The sequence below is a fragment of the Medicago sativa genome, chromosome 1 (assembly GCF_051527215.1).
Source record: "Medicago sativa cultivar Bolivia chromosome 1, Bolivia_mono, whole genome shotgun sequence".
NCBI classification, from domain to species: Eukaryota; Viridiplantae; Streptophyta; class Magnoliopsida; order Fabales; family Fabaceae; genus Medicago; species Medicago sativa.
Window position 1 is genome coordinate 87,530,116 of NC_140749.1, and position 19,699 is coordinate 87,549,814.

The 19,699-nt window shown below is 35.4% G+C and overlaps 1 protein-coding gene and 2 pseudogenes across 2 annotated transcripts; all 3 read left to right on the forward strand.

The window, feature by feature from the left end:
- The first annotated feature begins 1,966 nt into the window (after positions 1-1,966).
- On the forward strand, positions 1,967-3,489 carry LOC146958698 (E3 ubiquitin-protein ligase RSL1-like). The gene is made up of 2 exons (XM_085740234.1): positions 1,967-3,081; positions 3,216-3,489. The coding sequence occupies exons 1-2, from the start codon at positions 2,228-2,230 to the stop codon at positions 3,286-3,288; spliced, it is 927 nt and encodes a 308-aa protein (XP_085596360.1). The 5' UTR covers positions 1,967-2,227; the 3' UTR covers positions 3,289-3,489.
- A 3,287-nt stretch (positions 3,490-6,776) lies between these two features.
- On the forward strand, positions 6,777-8,252 carry LOC146958699 (E3 ubiquitin-protein ligase RSL1-like; annotated as a pseudogene). Its single transcript, XR_015024705.1, has 2 exons — positions 6,777-7,701; positions 8,059-8,252. The product of XR_015024705.1 is annotated as an E3 ubiquitin-protein ligase RSL1-like (transcript).
- Positions 8,253-11,280: 3,028 nt separating this feature from the next.
- LOC146958700 (uncharacterized) overlaps positions 11,281-19,699 on the forward strand; it is a 33,656-nt pseudogene continuing 25,237 nt past the window's right edge.

Consider the following 19,699-nt stretch of genomic DNA (forward strand, 5'->3'; position numbering starts at 1 on the left):
TTTTTCAACAACTTGAAGATGAAGGGGTCGATTCCATCCCATTCTCACCCAAATGTAAATATAAAATTGTGATTATACTTATTAACTCCAAAAAAACACAACTAATAGACAATGATATTTGTTCGTTCAATATGTTCCATCAGATATCAACACATCATCGTAAACTTTATAATCCATTTGCCTCATACCATCGCACCAAAACAAATGGTCAAGCCTACCTTCTTCATCAATGGTCTGACAATAAAATATAACCAAGTCAACTAATGTGGATACTATAAAGCATTTTTACCACTTCCTTGCTTAGAAGGATCTTGCTTTTGTGGACAACAAACCCATTCACTCTAGCATATTGGTTGTAGAACTCATAAGCCATATCTTGGCTTGCAAACTCAAGTTTTCTTACTTCATGGGGGCTTAACCACTTCAGGTCCATGCTAAGAATATTCTCCGCACTCCGTACTATCAACATTTACAGTTTTGTAAGTACCTCCCCCAACCTTAACAACACTAATGGCATCATCGTTAGTGAACTCACAAGTTTTCAAGTCCCTGCCACAACAAACAACATTGTTCCAATGTAAGTACCAATCAAATATATAGTACACAATACACATTAGTAATGGAATTAACAATTCTCACCTTTACCTTTATAAATGCAACAAATTCATCCATCTGCATTTGTGTTTCACCAAATTTCTCCTTCTACCTTCATAATTGTACAAAATTTCTTTTCTGCTGCCTGCACCAATTATGTTCACATCATTTTCAAAACAAAAATTTACAAATAAATTTGCTAACTTCTCAAAGAAAAAAAAAAAAAAGAAGAAAACAATGAAAAGAAAAAACAAAAGAGCATAAATACATTTCAACACTTCACACAAAGCAAGTCAACCATCCAAAAATGAAGCAAATGAGTAAAATTAAAGGCAAACAAAAAACTAGGCTAAACAAACAAAACTCACACAATAATGACAGAAAGAAACCAAAAAACAACTAATTATACATGTAATTGTAAATAAAGAAAAAAGTCCAATTCTCATCGCAATGTCTACTAAATCAATTACTATATGATGTGATCAAGACTCACTCAGCCAATAAACGTACATATGCTACAGCTTCACTCAACATGAAAAATAGAATTTCATATCATTCCTAAGTTCATGCTTCATTGTAAAGCATAACAGTGGCTTTCAATTGCTCTGTGTATTCATTCATTAATAATAATTTGTTTCTTCACAAGGCTCGGGAGATTAGTCCCTTGTTCTTTTCAATAAGTAATGAATTCAGTTTACATGTTCCCTGGCGTTAACCTACTTACAAGTTATATGATAAGAGTGACATTTGGTTTGACCATTGACCGAAAACTCATTTTATCCCCATACTGGACGAAGAGTCGAAGATGAATGCATCACAAATATAAACCACACTTACAGATATAGGTGGACTTAACGATTAACCATATACATAAAATTTTGAGTATACACCTAGACAGCAAGTAAAAATGAGAAGGATTTCAATCAAACTACCAAAAATTAAAAGTATTTTTAATGTTTTAGGGAATGACAAAGAGTTTAATAAAGCAACGTTTCATGGCTAGAGACAATGCCAAATATAATATCAAACTAACGTTCAGTTCATGAACTAATTGTAGCTATTGCCACTCCTCAGTCTTCTGCTTGGCAAAGCCACGTTAAATTCAGTTAGAAATTTTCCCTCAACTAACGTGCACCCATTCTAGTCTAGTTAAAAAAAAAAACAAACCAAAAGGGATTTAATCACAGATATTTTAAAGTTAAAAAAAAAAAACCAACTAATAGAACAACAAAAGAATTGCTCTTTTCCCTTCCAAAATTGCTTATTTTCTTACTTATGCCCAACGTGAGTTAACTCACGACTTTTTCAACGGGAGTTCCCTCATGTTTTGACATTTTTCAACGTGATTTATCTTGCGTTGGCATGTGAATGAGCAAAAACACAAGAGAGAAGAACAATTCTCGAAAGCCAATTAACAAGACAATAAAGCCAGTTAGTCACAATCCAAAGGCAAAAAGACTTGTCTTGGGGACTGTACTTCCCTTCAACAACATTTCCAATTTCTAGGGACACTTCATGTTTCCCCACGCTAAAAAATCTAGGTTTCACTAACGATATTATTCTCTACAGTAACAATCAAATTCAAATCCATTCGTTCCACATTTTCCCCCAAACACCGCAAGAGCACACACCAATGGAGGAGGAGCAGCAACAAGACATTGTTCCCGATATCTCTGATGATGATGACGACGACGATGATGAAGATGACCTCGACGAATACGCTGAAGCTTTACAGGTCGAACAAACCCTTGCAGATTCACTCATCACTTCCAATTCCCATTCCCAAATTGCCTCTTCCTGTTCATCACCACCACCGTCACCTTCATTACTCTGCGAAGCATCTTCATCAAAAACTGTTGATGTTGGAATTGTTCTCAACACAGAGCAAATAAAACTCGTGACCGATGAAGAGTCAAATGAATCTTCACCGTCAATCATCATTTGCGAGATTTGCGCGGAAACAAAAAGAACTGAAGAGATGTTTAAGAATCAGAATTGTCACCATTCCTTTTGTTCTGAATGTATCATCAAACAAGTGGAAACAAAGATCGAAGAAAAAATGTCAACAGTGTCTTGTCCTGGTTTGGATTGCAAGGGTACGTTGGAACTTGAATCATGTATGCCATTGCTTCCTAAAAAATTGTTTGATAAGTGGAATGATGCATTGTGTGAAGCTCTTTTTGTGACTGTTCCTAAATTCTACTGTCCATTTAAGGATTGTTCTGCTATGTTGTTGGATGAGAATGAAGGGGTGGAAGATATTAGGGAATCTGAATGCCCTTTTTGTCATAGATTGTTTTGTGCAAGGTGTCATGTTCCTTGGCATCCCGGGATTGATTGTGAGGAGTATCAAACATTGAATGCGGATGAACGAGGGCGTGAAGATCTTCTTGTTAGAGAGCTTGCTAACGAGAAAAAATGGAGAAGGTGTCCCACATGCAAGTTCTATGTTGAAAAAACTGAAGGTTGTTTGCATATTACTTGCAGGTAAGTTAGTCTAAGTCACATTTGCAACTCTTGTTTGTGATTATGCAGTTAAACATGATTATATAGTTGATCATTGCGGGGGTTATTTGTTTTTAGAATTGAATTAGTGAATACAGGGTGGTGTTTGTTTGCAGGTGCCGGTTTGAGTTTTGCTATGCTTGTGGAGAACAATGGACTTCTACTCACGGTGGTTGCCAACCAAGTTAAATAGATTTAAATAATTGTCAACGACATTGCTGCTATATGCTTGTTCATTTTGTTTGTGTTTAATAATAAGGGGTAAATTTGTTATGTTAAGATAGACATAATATTAGTAAGTCAATGATGTCCATTGCATTCAACAAAAAGTATGCAATTGAGTCAGAGACCGAGACTTAATTGAGTTTATAGTTCTTTATGTTTGCTTTATACTTCGGCTTGATCCCTCATGTATTAATCATTTCAATACTGTCCTTTGTCTTACATAGACTGAGGCCAAGTTAGAATGTTTAGTAGATCCATCGAAGCCTAAATGATTTATTGATAAGTACAAAAAGACGGGAAAAAGGTTTCTCCAAAGAGTTGGTTTAGACTACTCCAAAGAAACGGATCCATCGAAGCAAAGACATGGTGTATAGGCTGAAAATAGCTTTATAGTGGGCTTAAACAAGGACCAAAGACTTGGAACAAAAGGATAGACTCTTTCTTGTTCCAGCAAGGATTCTCCCATTGTGCAGTGTTTCATGGTGTTTATGTGAGGGTGCAGAACAAAGCTAAGATGTTGATGACCTACTTGTATACCTATAAGTAATCTAGATGACATTGAGGAATTCAAGGTAACCATGAATCTAGAATTTGATATGACGGATTTGGGTATGCTATCATACTATTTGGGAATGTAATTTTTTGTTACTAGCAAGGGGGCAGTAGTACATCAGAACTGATATAATGCAGATGTGTATTGAAAAGGTACAAAAAGTTCAATTTAATCCGGTATACACCCTTGTGCAATCAAATGTGAAACTGGTGGAGGATTGTGATGGAGAGGGAGTCAATGGCACTTTGTTAAAACAAATTGTATGATCCTTGAGATGCCTGTGCAATAGTAAACCACAAATCACATTTGGTGTTGAGTTGATTACTAGATTCATGGAGGTTCAGAGACAGTCACATATAGTAGTCACTAAAAGGAAGAGTGGATTTTGGTGAATATATGATTTCTAAAATGGTTATAGATCATACGAGCCTAGAATTAATTTGATACTCTGGTTATGACTGATGTTATGATAAAGTCGAGTGGAAAAATACCATTGGCTATATGTTTAAGCTTCTAAATGCCTCAGTCTCTTGGTTCTTCAAGAAGTGCTAACTAGTGATTGTCTTGTCAACCTGTCTCTTATGTTGCTTGTCATGCATTATATGGCCTGACAAAGAACCTAGTTTCATATGGTAGTAGTAAACACAATGAGAGTCAATTCAGATTTCTCTGTGACCAAGTGAATAAAGGTAGAATTGGCGGTGTTGCTAAGTTTAGTTCAATAAGTGATTTTGAATATAAGGCCAAAGGGTGTGTTGAGTTTGTGATTCAGAATACATAATTAGTTGATTAGTTGGTTACACTTTCAATTTGTTGGTAGTGACTACCTAGCTTTGCTATAAAAGGAGTGTGCATAATCAATTGCGATTTCCATGTAAGTGAGTAAGATTTTTTTTTCCTACCTACAATTCCCTCTCTCTCAAATATAACTAGAACTAGAATATGCACTGTGATTTTTGCCTTAATACCGATGGTGCTTTGAAGCAAACGGCTAGATTGGCGGGTTGTGGAGGATTGATTCGAGACGATAGTGGAAGGTGGAGTCAAGGAAGGTCTTTGTTTAGTGAGAGGATGTGGAGTGATAAATTTGAAAGTTCAGCTTGCTTTCCTGGTGGTGGCTAGAAGTTTGAATGATAGTAAAAGGAGAATTGAAGCTTGTTTGGATGGTATCACAAGAAAGATCAAACAAATTCTAGATTAAAGTTGGAATATGATGGTGAAAGGGGAAGCTTGTTTGGATGGTGGGTGTATCATAAGGAATTTCAAACAGATTCTAGATTAAAGTTGGAGTGTTAAAATTATTCATGTGTATCGAGAAACAAAAGATGTGCGGATATCCTAGTTAATACGAGATGTGCTACTACTATGAGAACTTTAGTTTATAATAAGCCCCTCAAGAGATAGTTCAAGTTCAAGTTCTAGTTGATGATTACAGTGGTGTTTATTTTCCCGTTTAGTTTCTCTTCAGTTCCTTATATGTACGTGATTAATCACATTCAAAATACGGTTGTTAATTTCATATGAACGATAATTTTTTATGTGAATTGAATTAATCATATACTCAAATTAAATTAATCATATTTTCGTACAAGATTAAAATGTAGGTGTCCATAAAAGATTTTATCTTTCCCTAATTTCCTATTCCTCTTTTTCCAACAAAAACTTCATACCATTGTTGGAGTATTTACATTACACTTTAATGATATGGTAGAATGAATATTTTGTTGATTTTGTCATCAAATAGATTTAGGATGAGAGGAGGGAATGATGTCCCAATCCAAGGGAGCATCAGTGGATGGAGTATCTTCTTACCATTAAACTAAACATTTTAATCTTGTAGAGTTTTTGTTGAACTTTTTTAATTTTAACAAGATATTTGACGAGGTTTGCTAATTTAAAAAAGAAAAATGTTAAATACTCCCTCCGTCTCGTAGTATTAGTCGTTTAAGGTTTGTGTGCGGTTATTAATGAAATGATTAATTGTGTTGATTTCAATGGTAAAATTAGTAGCATTTACTAAAACACCCTTATTAATTGCAGTTAGTGGAGTAGTTAGTTGGATGTAATTCAATAAATAAGGGTATAATAGTGGAAAAAAATAATAAATGATGCATTGGTATTGTAAAGTTACAATTATTTTGAGAAAAAAATAAAATGCTAAAGAGATAATAATTGTGTAACGGAGGGAGTACTGTTTTTAGATCACTTGCTAAAGAAACAAATTTAGAAATTGTTTTGAAAAGTTCTGTTTTCAACTTTAGTCAACTTTTTAAAAGTTCAAAATTTGTCATTTCCAAGCAAAATTATCATTTTTTGCTTTAAAAATTTGTGTACTTAAAACATTTGTAAGCATCACCACCCTTTAAAAAATTATAGTAAATAACAAATTAATTTATAAAATAAAATATTCAAACAAAACGATACTCCAATTTGAAGGTGTATATTTTGCTCAAAAAAAAAAATAAAAATTTGAAGGTGTATATTAATGTTGCCGATTCACATTATGGCAAAATGGTACTCCCTCCGTTTCTTTTTATAAGCAAATTTTACTTTTTAAATTCATTCTATTAATGATGTATGAGGTCCATATTATGAACCACATACATTATTAATTGAATGAACCTAAAAGTAAAATTTGCTTATAAAAAGAAACGGAGGGAGTACTGGTATAATAGTATGTATCAACCAACGAGGAGTTAATAATGGATTTGGAAAATTGAAAGGCGCTGCTAACTAAAGTTATCCTTGACTAAGAAGTTAATTATTCTCTCTATGCGCCTTTTCAAATTAAAAACGGCATCTTCTCTTTCACGCATCTTCATCTTCTCTTTCACGCTCCGCGTTACAAACTCGTTCCTTCCTTAAAAACAAGAAATGTGAAGCATAGACACAAACAACAATGGCACAACAACAATCATCATCTTCATCCTCATTCCTTGGTCCTGACACCGTAGACGACTTTTACTTCTCTGTTGTCTCCGACAATGAAATTGACCCTAACGTCCCTGTCTCCGATGACAAGTACGCTGAAGCATTACAGTTTCAAGAAACCTTATTGGCCTCTGTCATCACTTCTCACCAAAACCCTTCATCCTCTTCCTTCTTGGCACCAACACCATACGGTGCGTAGCATCTTCATCCAAAACCGTTGCTGAAGAGTTACAGTTTCATCAAACACTTATCCAGTCACCACCGTTGCACTGCGTAGCATCTTCATCAAAGGCTGTTGATGTTGGCATTGTCATCAATGCAGTTGAACCGTCTTCTCCAATCACCATTTGTGAGATTTGTGCCGAAACAAAAACGGCTGATGAAATGTTCAGGAATCAAATATGTTACCATTCATTTTGTTCTGAATGTGTTGTCAAACAAGTGGCTACAAAAATCCAAGACAACATAACAAATGTGTCTTGTCCTGGTTTGAATTGCAAAGGTGTGTTGGAGCTTGAATCTTGCAGGAAATTGCTTCCTAAAGAATTGATTGATAAGTGGAATGATGCATTGTGTGAGGCTTTTTTTCTTGCTGTTCCTAAGTTCTATTGCCCCTTTAAGGATTGTTCTGCAATGTTGCTTGATGAGGATAAAGGAAGAGAAGATGTTAGGGAATCTGGGTGCCCTTCTTGTCATAGACTGTTTTGTGCAAGATGTCATGTTCCTTGGCATCCCGGAATTGGTTGTGAGGAGTATCAGAAATTGAATGCGGATGAAAGAGGAAGGGAAGATCTTCTTGTTAGGGAGCTTGCTAATCAGAAGAAATGGAAAAGGTGTCCAAGATGTAGGTTCTATGTTGAAAAAAGGGATGGCTGTTTGCATATCACATGCAGGTATCTAGTCACAATTGTCACTCTTTATTTTGAAATATAAGAAAAGCAATAAAATAAAATAAAATAAAATAAAATGGTGCATGTGTTTTAAAAATGATTGTGCAAGTTTCTCATCAAAGGGGTAATTTCACTAATTTGTTTATGGGTTAGAAAATGACTATTGCAATGTATTTTCAGTCTTCTTACTATGTTAACTCCATGTATGAAATTATTGGTTGGTTTAACGGTTTGGACGGAAAGGACCAATATGAGTTAACACATAGTAAAGTTGAAGACCAAATTGACAATTTTAGAAGTTAAGAACCAACTTGAATTGAATAAGTGAATAACTGTTTTAGGGTTGGTGTTTGTTTGCAGGTGCAAATATGAGTTCTGCTATGCTTGCGGAGCACAATGGACATCTTCTCATGGTGGTTGTCAAAGAAATTAGATTTAAGAAAGCATGATGATTCATATAGATTAATTGTGGTTAGTTTGTTAAGGATATGGGATGGTTGTAAAAGTTTAGAAAGAAGACTACAAGCAAGTCTAAGAAAAGCTAAGCGGGAAAATCTCAGCCTTTATTATTGAATAATTATTTTCAAAAAGTTTTTCTTCATCTTCTGCTCTCTTCATTCTTTGGAAGATCTCAGATCTCAAAAAATGAAGGAAATGTGATAAAAACATAGTAAGCATGTACCCCCTAATTTCACCTTCACCTAGATTCAACAATTCAGAAAAATATCCTCACTATTCTTCCTCCGCTGTCGCATCTTCAACCTCAAGCTTCACCTCTCATCCTACAACCTACTTTCAAGCCTCTACCATGATGACATCACATTCGTAGATTTGGCTCAACATGAAGAAATCCACCGTGACAAATTCCTTTGTGAGAATTCGCAACGTGAAGGAAATCTTCGTGAAATGCTTACGGCCTACTCGTCTTTTCGCCAAGTTTACACTGAGTTAAAATAACTTGATCATGGATTTTGTTCCGAGCAGTGCTATTTAAAGGGAAAGAATTGTTCCCGAAAACTTCCCGAAAGTTGTTTAGACCAATCAAATATTGTTACTGTCTGGAATTCACGCAAGTTATGTGGTTAATTTTTCGAAACATTCAACAAACGTTGTGGAACTTTTGCTCGCCATGCCACTAGTGAAATGGGTTTTCGTTGTGTTAAGCATTAGCCTTTTTTTAAATTGAAACATTAAAATAACTCATTAAAAACTAAAACAATTACAAAAATATTTTTGAATTCAAATTTGTTTTTCTACATTTTGTTAGTTTTTAATAAATATTTAAATGTTTTAATTTTATAATATCCACCCTGAGAAAGTGATAAAGATGTCGCCATGTCAGGTCACAAAGAATGGAAACTCAGCGCAGAATTAAAAAAAAATGAGAGGGATTACAAAATAACAAAAGGGTATTCTTCAAAAAAAAAATAACAAAAGGGTAAAGTTGAGGTATAAATGTTTTTTCTTAACAATATTTGAAGAAATAAAAATCATAAAAATCATAAATAATTAAAAGACGGTCGTTTTAAAGACCGTCTTTACATTGTTTCCTTTCAAAGACGGTCGTTTCTTAAGACTAGTCACCATTGTTTTGACTGTCTGAGTACTCTAACTTCACCAGTCTTCTAACAAAGTGTGCTTTATTTCTGGGCGTCTTCTTTTGAATCAACGATTCAAGCTTCATCCATAACTCATACACATTGGTATAAGTTGATACATGCTCGAACAAGCTTCGATCAATGTATTTTCGGATCATAGCCACTATTTTCCGATTCTCCGTCTCCCATTTTGTAGCGGTCTTCTTCTTGGGTTTATCTTTTTAGGTGATTGGCTCATGGAAGTCTTTGCAATACAAGTGGTCTTCCATCATTGGCTTCCAATATGTGTAATTGTCAGTAGTTAGCTTCAACATATCACCATCATGGCTGATTGAACCATCCATCTTGAGTTACACAGGAAATAATTTCTTTAACCAATGTGACTAGTATCGTATACTAGAATAAATATGAGTTCATGAATAGTGCACCAGGAAAGTTCCCAGGTAAGAGAGGTGGGTCAATAGACACACTTAAATACTAAGTCTTTCCTTGCTAGAACTCCTATGCATGCAATATATCACTACCTCACTTTATTTCTAGCGACAAGAAATTTCTTTTCTGATGTGGAAGATCAAAGAATGTTGCAGCCACAGAGCATACTAAGAATTATCTTGCAGATATGACACCTTAGAGTCCCAGAGCAACGAGTGCTCTGATACCACTGTTGGGAAATGTCTGCATAATTTCCCTCCTCCGTGAACTCAAAATAGGAACTTTAGCGGAAACGTAAAATGACACACAACAAAATTTTAGCGTGGAAAACCTTCTCAATGTGAGTAAGGAAAAACCACGGGACCCGTAGGCCTCTTAAATCTCCACTATAATAATAATGGGAATACAAATCTTCACCCTCAGGTGGACCTAACTATGTATCTCAATTTGTAGATACAACTCTCACAAATTGGCTCACTATATTTTTCTATCACACACTTATGAGGAACTCTATATTTTTCTCTCAACTCTCTATGAGTGAGGATTGTGTTGTGTTGTGGTATGTGTTTTATTGCTGAAACTCTTCTCTATTTATAGAGGATTTTGAACCGTGTGCATTAAATGCTTGGTTCTTATTTTTCAATCCTTGTTGCACCATCTTTGACAATAGTTACCAATTGCCAAGTTTGTCAATTTGTTACTGACATGGTAGAATTTTTACCACCGCAAGCTATTGTCTATGAAAATTGTTGTTGACACGTTTCATAAGGTTGAGGTACACAAGTAAAATACGTAAATGCCCCTTCGGCAGTAAACTGCCGAGGAAATCAAAAACCGGCGGCAGTTAACTACCGAGGAAAACCTCGGTAGTTAACTGTAGAGGCGTGCTGAACATAAACAGAAGCAAAAACACAAACACATAACAGTTTCAAAACTTTTCCAAACTTCTCAAATTCTTTCCAATCTTCACCAAAGCGATTTTCACGAATTGCAAGTAAATCAACCGCACATTATCACAAGTAAGTTGTATCAATCATTTTAATGATAATGTTAGGTTGTTTAGGTTTATTTTTTAAAAAAATTGGAGTAGTTTGCATGTGGTTAGGGTTGATTTTAAAATTGACAATTTGATGATTGCATGTGTAGTTTATGAATTGATAAATGAATTTAGTTGTTGCCTATGTTGTTTAAATGATAATGTGGCTTTGAATGGTGGCAAATGGACACAACTTGAATATGTTTTATACTCTGCACACAAAATGCTTGATCAAATACCTCAATGAAAATTATATTGATTATTTAGTTAGTTTAGGTTATGGAAATGTAAGAAATGATGTTAATTATAGTTTGATTAAGTGTATATTGATTTTTTAGTGTGTTTAGGTTATGATGTAAATGATTAAGTGTATAGAAATGATTAAGTTATGATGGAAATGATGGACATAAATTTTATTGTAATGATGATTATATGAATGATTTTAGGTTATGGAAATGATGTTCAATGTTGTACTTTTAATGTGTTTGATTATGTTTATGTTTAGTTTAGGTTTAATGTTAATGTTTATGTTTAGTCTAGGTTTAATGTGTTTGATTAGGTTATGGAAATGATGTTAATTTTTAAAAAATTTGTGTAGATATGGCCGATCAGGACCCCATTGGTCCATCTAAGATGATTGGTGGTAGGCGTGCTCAGACACAAAGCTACGGAAGGAGAAGGAGAGGAGAAACTCATATATCCCAAAGAGGGGAAGAGGTCGGAGGGTGGATGGTTCAAGGACTTCTCAGCCTCCTGAGGCTTCTCAGGCACAACCTGAAGAGTTGCAGGTGGTTGATCCGACCCAGGAGATGGAGTATGTGAATTATCAGGATCACCATGATGTCACTGATGGTGGGTGCGACGAGCAGTATATGCCAGAGCAGCAGCATATGCCAGAGCAGCAACATATAGCAGACGAGGATAACATTGCAGCAGCGGCTGCCCCAGAGGTGTTACCTAAGCACCCTTCCTTTCCTGGAGGACCGGAAAACATATCTCTGCTGCACTTTTATGCCAAGCATGTGGCATTGCCGCTTTGGTATAATTCAGAGAACGTAAGTGTAATTTTTTTAAATGTGTTTTCTTTATGTTTAATTATTTTCTTTATATGTGTGTTTGTTTAATTATTATATCAACTTTTTTATGTGTTTTTTTTAATTCTTTTCTTTATGTTTAATTATTTTCTTTATATTTTCTTTCTTTCAACTTTTATTGTTTTCTATATATGTGTGTTTCTTTTATATGTGTGTTTCTTTTATTGTTTTCTTTATATGTTTTCTTTATATTTTTAATTCTTTTATATGTGTGTTTCTTTCAACTTTTATTTTCTTTATATTTTCTTTCAACTTTTATATGCGGAAAATTAAATTTGTGATTTTTATTTTCGCATTTGTTAAGTTTTATTTTTATTAGTTAAATGTTTACATTGTTTAAACTATGTTTATTTTTCTATTATTTCAATGTCGTAAGTTCCGTTTTGTAAAACCGATTAATCATGGCGCTAAGATTTTGAGTCTCGGACGTCCAAACGAGAATGCTGAATGGTTTTGGGGTCCGCTTAGGGAGAGTGGGTTACATGATTTGGTTTTCTTGGGCTACGCCACTGTGCCTCATGCTTTGTTAATGACTCTATGCGAGAGGTAGCATCCCGAGACCAGCACTTTTCACATGCCCATGGGTGAGATGACCGTGACTTTGGAGGATGTCGCATGTGTTGGAACAAAATGTGTTTAACAATGAACCTTAAAGAGTTTTGATGATAACAAGGTATTAAAAATTGTAAATTGGACTAGCTAATATTTGTTCAAGTGTACAGGACCATAATTAAAAAGTTACATCATCATTGGTTCTGAATGAGCAAATAAAGAGCAAAGGAAACAACAAAATTTGAAGCTTGGACGCTCCTGAAGGCAACTTGCTACTGAAGAGAAAAAGCGCTCCTGAAGTTAAGTCGCTTCTGAAGTAAGAATAGTGCTCCTGAAGACAAGAGGTCCAGAAGTCATATCATCAGAAGTTGTATCATCAGAAGCTGCATCATCAGAAGACGCATCATCAGAAGCTGCCTCATCAGAAGCCATTTCACCAGAAGCTGAATATCAACTGGATTTGCAAAGATTCAAGAATTGAAGAATTATCACTGCAAAAGCTGTCTATTGGATTCGAAAACACAACAAAGAATTAGTGGAATTTTGCAACTATCATTTCAAAGGTGTTTGAAGGCATGTGCTTGCAATTTGGGCGAAACGTTGACATTTGTACGAATTGTACAACCACGTTCTCCACTACTCTGTTTTGTGTCCACGCTACAAGACAAGAAAACAGCTCCAGAATACGGCTTCGCCTGCATAGATGTTCCTTTGGATAAGGAATGGATTTCAAATTAGTTCTTCATAGGACAACAACCAAATCAGGCAAAAGATCAAAGGTGAAAGATCAAGCTTCAACAACGACTCTTTGGTGTGCTGGCAATTTCACAACGTCTCTTTCACACCTCTATATAAAGGAGTGAAGACCTAGAGATTTGGTAATGCTGAACGACAGACTCGCAATATTTTTACAAGTGCCAAACCTCTGCTGAAATTGTTCTGCATTCACTTAGAATTTTTGTGTCTCAAAGTCATTTCTTAGAAATTCTTAAGTCCATTGAGTCTGTATCTGATTTGTATTGTGAGCACCTCTGATTGTATATCAAGTGTTCAACCTTAAACAATTTTCTGTGTAATTTTGTTTAGTTAGGAAGTCTCTTGCAGTTGTGCTTGAGCAGGAAGTATCTTGATTGTGTTCTTGAGCAAAGGAAGTCTCTAGCTTGTGTGCTTGAGCAAAGGAAGTCTCTTGCTTGTGTGCTTGAGCAATTGTAATCAGATATTACTCTTAGTGAAATCTCCTTGGAAGTGCAAGGGGGACTGGACTACTTCCGGATTGTGGAATGAACCAGTATAATTGCTTTGTGTCGTTCTTCTTCTCTCTCTGTTTTATTCCGCTGCATTTAGATTCTGATTATCACTTCAGAAGCTGTCTCACTTAGCTTCTGATCAGTGTGTTCAGTTTTTAGGAGAAACGAAGAATTTTTCCAAACACAATTCAACCCCCCCTTCTTGTGTTTTTCTCACCTTCAATTGGTATCTAGAGCCTTGGTCTGTTGTGAAACACTTAATCGTGCAACAGTCAAAGATCTGAGAAAAACATGTCTACTCCTCCTCCTACTGGTTCTGGTGATACTAGCTATAAAAATGTCTCACATGATTATAGTGATAGTAAGAAATCCAGTGTTGGGAAGATTCCAAAATTCAATGGAGATGCTGAAGAATTCTCTTGGTGGAAGACCAACTTTTACAGTTACATCATGAGCCTAGATGAAGAATTATGGGATATTCTGGAAGATGGTGTTGGTGATTTAGTCCTTGATGAAGAAGGAGCGGCTGTGGATAGAAAGAAACATACTCCAGAACTGAGGAAACTCTACAAGAAGCATCATATTATCAGAGGAGCCCTTGTCACTGCCATACCCAAAGCAGAATACATGAAGATGAGTGACAAATCCACTGCTAAAGCTATGTTTGCTTCTCTCTGTTCAAACTATGAAGGGAGCAAGAAGGTCAAAGAAGCAAAGGCTCTCCTGCTTGTACATCAGTATGAGTTATTCAAGATGAAGGATGATGAAACTATTGAGGAGATGTACTCAAGGTTTCAAACCTTAGTTTCTGGGCTACAGATTCTAAAGAAGAGCTATGTTGCTTCTGATCATGTAAGCAAGATACTCAGAAGCTTACCAGCCAGACGGAGACCAAAGGTGACTGCCATTGAGGAAGCTAAAGATTTAAACACTTTAAGTGTCGAAGATCTTGTTAGTTCTCTCAAAGTTCATGAGTTAAGTCTTAATGAACATGAGTCTACTAAGAAGAGTAAATCAATAGCTCTTCCATCCAAAGGCAAGTCATCAAAAGCTCTCAAAGTGGTTGAATCTGAAGAGGAAGAACAGTCAAGTTCAGATTCTGAACCAGATGCTGCTGAAATGACCATGCTCTCAAACAGACTTCAGTATCTGGCCAAGAAGAACAGAAAGTTTCTCGCCAGAAGGGGTAACTCCAGAAGCTCAAGGAAAGAAGATCAGAAGGGATGCTTCAACTGTAAGAAGCCTGGACACTTCATTGCTGAATGCCCTGATCTTCAAAGAGAAAAGTCAAAGGACAAGTCAAAGAGGTCTACATTCAAACCAAGCAAATTCAAGAAGCAGATTAAGCAGAGTTTAATGGCAACCTGGGATGATTTGGGAAGTGAATCTGGATCTGATAAAGAGGAAGCTGATGAAGATGCAAAGGTAGCTGTTGGGTTGGTAGCAACAGCAACTTCAGAAGCTGGATCAGATTCAGACTCAGAAGATGAAAACGAGGTATATTCCAAAATTCACAGAGATGAACTTGTTGAGTCACTTAAAGAACTTCTTACACATTTTGAAGTAAGAACCAATGAGTTGAAGGATTTAAAAGAAAAATATGCTGATTTGGTACTGTTTTATCTTGGTTTTCGGGTGTCAAACATTGATTACGTTTGAACCTTTTAAACCGGTGATATCTTATTTTTTCTTGGGAAGGGAAAAAGTAAGCAAAACCCTTGAGAATCGAGGTCCGGGAGTTGTTTTCGCTACGGGAAGGTGTTAGGCACCCATAACGACTATAGTATCCTATAGGAACCGTCTTTAATTTCTACGCGCGCGCTTTATTTTTAAATGCTATTTTGAAAGTGTTTATTTAATCCTAAGAGTTTTCTAAGTGAAGAATTGGAGGGAGAAGAATGTGTTTGAATTTTTGTTTTAATTGAATTGAAGGAATTTTGTTCCCTGCCTACGTACCCGTTTAAGGGATCAAATCCACCGTAGTTCTCTCTCAAAAAATGTTTTTGTTTTTGTTGGTTGATTTTAAGTTTGAAAATGGATTTTGAAGAATGGAGATTGAGAGGCCTCAAGGGCATGAGGTTAGGAAATTGTGAGGTTGAGTTAGTCATTTGCAAAATGTGGTCCAAACATGATTATTTTCATTGAAATTTGATTAAGAAAATGAAAAGGAAAATTCAGTGGGATTTTGATCCCAAGGTTTATTTTGAAAATGGTTTGAGTGAAATTTGTTCATATTTTTTTGGAAAATTATTTCTTCTAAGTATAAAGCCTAGGCATTCATCTAAACATACAATCCTAAACATACATCTAAACATGCATATTCTAGCTATTTATCTAAAGTGAGGTGTGTGCATGTGTCGGTGCTTGTGTCGGTGTACATCATTAGAGTCCATTGTCCTTTACATCACACCCTAGATACATTCTATGGCCTCTTTGCCAAGAAATTAAAAGCATGAAAGTAAAATATTACAAGAATTCCTAAATCTTTACATTCTAATTTTTGCATGAAATTGAAACTTAAAGTGCAAGAAATTAAAGTGAAGAAAGAGATGGGAATGAAATGGGAATGCTTATGGATGAATGAAACATGAAATGAAAGTGTTAGTAGCACAAGATATAAAGCAAGTCAAAGGTATCATAACAAAAGTAATGAAAATTAACATAAAAAACAAGCAAAAACAATGTGAAATAGGCCCAAAATCTCATCACCAATGCAAGGCTTGAGTATGACCTATAATCCTCACAATTCAACATACTTTCAAGGCATAAAAATCCAGGTTTTAAAATGAGGATCCAAGTGTCATCGTAAACTTTGCATTTTTATGTGAATTTAGACCTATTTGCACCATTTATTCACAAAACAAAACTTGCCAAGCAAGCAACCAATCATCACATGCACATGTCCAGTAAAAAACACATTCAAACAGTAGTAAAAACCTCATAAAATCATCCATCATGAACCACAAACATTTATCAAGGATTGGAATTGGAAACGAGCAAATTTTCATCAATTTTTAGCACAAAATATCACAAAATAGTAAGGAAATTAACCACATTATTTTTGTCAATTTTTAACATGCAACAATTATCACAATAATACCACAAAACTATCAAGAAACATGTATGAAATTTTTGGAATTTTTAGAGAATTTTTAAACACAAAAACACATAAAATTTCACAATTTTTTAACAAAAATAGCAACCAATTGACAAGAAAATACCACACATTTTTTAACTAAGATTCAACATATGAAAATATCACAAAAATATCAAGAAAGTGATTAAGAACACATAGGAATTTTTTTGGAATTTTTAAAGGATTTTTTAGGCTAAAAAGTGCAAGAAAATTACCAATTCTAACAAAAATAAGAAAAAAATGCTTCAAATACTTTTCTCAGGCTTTAACACAAAACAATGTCACAAAAATGTTAAGAAAAATATCAAGAATACGTAGAAAAATATTTAGAAATTTTTGTGAAGAAATTTGGGCAAGTAAGGGTGCAAATAGCAAAAAATAGCAAGAAACATGCAGGACAGGGGGGTGTGAACAGCAACAACACGCAGCAACAACAAAGAAACAGTTATGGGCCCAAAAAGATGCTGGATCGGGTAGATCCATGGATTATGGGTACTAAAGCGGGTCAAAAGCCATGGGTTAAGCATATAATATTGGAGGAAAGGGGTACACATTTTTTTCTCTGAAACAAATGCTCCTTCTTCTTCCTATCTCACGCATACTCCCTCTCATTTTCTTTCTCAAATTCGCAGACACAAAAGCATGTTATCAAAGCCAGATTCAACCATGCATCAACATCAAATTTCATTCAAAAACGCAATCTCAAACATAGAAACAGCACAAGGTGAATTTGAGCAAAATCATAACACCGATCTGGATTTTTAAAGGTTGGTTTCAAGTGGCAATTTCATCACAAATCACAAATTGAAAGAGGATACAGGTGTAAATCGATGCAGGGAAAGAGAGGATGATGTTACCTTGTGAAGCAAACGGAGGGAAGGCTCCAGATGAAGAAACGGTGCAAAAGTTCCTTGTTCTTCTTCTTCTCGTGAATTCAGCTTTGATTCGTTCCAGTCTTCGCGTTTTCTTTCGTGTTTGTGATTCTGGCCTGGATTGTTGAATCACTGCTTCGTTCAAGAAGCTTCGAACTAGCAACTTCTTGATCCACGAAGAACAGTTCGGTTGTCTTCTTCTCACCGTTCGCCGGAACTCGCGAAAATCCAAGTGGTGTTCATTGTGATTGCGAATTGCTGCCGTATGAATTCGGTTTCTATGGAACAAGTTTGAATTGGAAGGAATGCAATTTTGAAAAGGAAATCGGAGAATGGATAATTGGGAGGGTTTTGATGGGGTTTGGAAGGAAATGATGGTGAATTTGGGGTAGTTATGGTGGTTAAGGTGGTTAAAGGTGGTGGAGGAAGGTTGTTAGAGTTTGTTAGGGTGGTTGAGGTGGTGGTTGTAGTTTGTTGTGGTAGTGGAAGTGGTGGAGGAAGTGTTGGTTATGGTGGTGGTGAGGGAGGTTACGTGAGAGAAGAGAAAGGAGAAAGAAATTGCTTTTTATTTTATTATTTTGTGATTTTTGTGAAAAAATGTAAAAAATGATTGGTGAATGAATGAATTGACCCTTTGACCAATTTATAGGCTAAGTCATTGACCTTGGACCAATAGGATAGAGACATGTGGCACTAGACTTGTAACAAACTCTTAAGGACCAATAGCATTTGGACACATGGCACTTGGACTCTAACAAACTTAAAAGGGATTAAAATGTAAATAACAAAAGTGCGAGGACTAAAATGAAAATTAAAACTAAAATTGAATTGAAAAAGTAAAAATGAAAATTAACGTAAAGCGAGACGATTAAAAACAACAAAGCAGATTAAAATGAATCAGCAATTTTATGTGAAATGACCAAAATGCCCCTGGAGGCTTAAAACGACTAAAAATGACTCAGATGACATTTTAAAGTGGATTTTTAACAGGAAATTAAAGCAAGAACTTATACAAGACTCAGAGACAATTTTTTAGAATTTAAACAGGGCTTTGACACATGAAAAGACTAAAATGCCCCTAGGGGCAAAATTGACTCAAAATGACTTCAAATGCAATTTAAAAATGGATTTTGACATAGAATTGAAATGAAGACTTATTCAAACTATTTGAAAGGACTCAACCAAATTTTTAAAAGACTGAAAGAAATTTTAACACAGGAAATGACTAAAATGCCCCTAGGGGCTAAATTGACTAAAAAATGACCTAACTGATATTTTTTTTGAAATGAATTTTGACATGAGATTGAAACAAGGAAAGACTCAAACAATTTTCAAAGATTAAAATGAGTTGAATGCAGGAAATGACTAAAATATCCTTTTATGTAAATTTTGCAAACAATATTGAAATAAAATGCAGGGAAAGATGCAATTGATCAGAGACATATCAAATGATTTGAAATGCAAGAAAAGAAGAATTGAATAAGTATCTTTAGGTCCAAAATTAGGGTATAACAGCTGCCCCTATTTAAGTTTCTTTGTCCGGAGAGTCAAGAGACGAAGTCTTTGATTTGACGGGACGAAGACACTTAAATATTAACATTTGCACTGCTTTTGGACATAAAAATACGTTTTCAGATTTTCAAAGACATGAATGCCATGCAATACTTTGATTTATGAATGCAAGACAATCGAACCGGAATCTACGGGCTGTGTCACACCACCAAGGGATTTATAGACATCAAGGTAGAAAGAACGGGCAACAAATAGACAGGTACAAGCTGTTCTTTGGATCGAACTTGCCACTTGACCGAGAGATACAAACAAGAGATGGGTACAAGCTGTTCTTTGGATCGAACTTGCCACTTGACCAAGAGATACAAACAAGAGATGGGTACAAGCTGTTCTTTGGATCGAACTTGCCACTTGACCAAGAAATACAAACAAAAGATAGGTACAAGCTGTTCTTTGGATCGAACTTGCCACTTGATCGGAGATACAAACAAAGGGTAGATACAAGCTGTTCTGATCGAACCT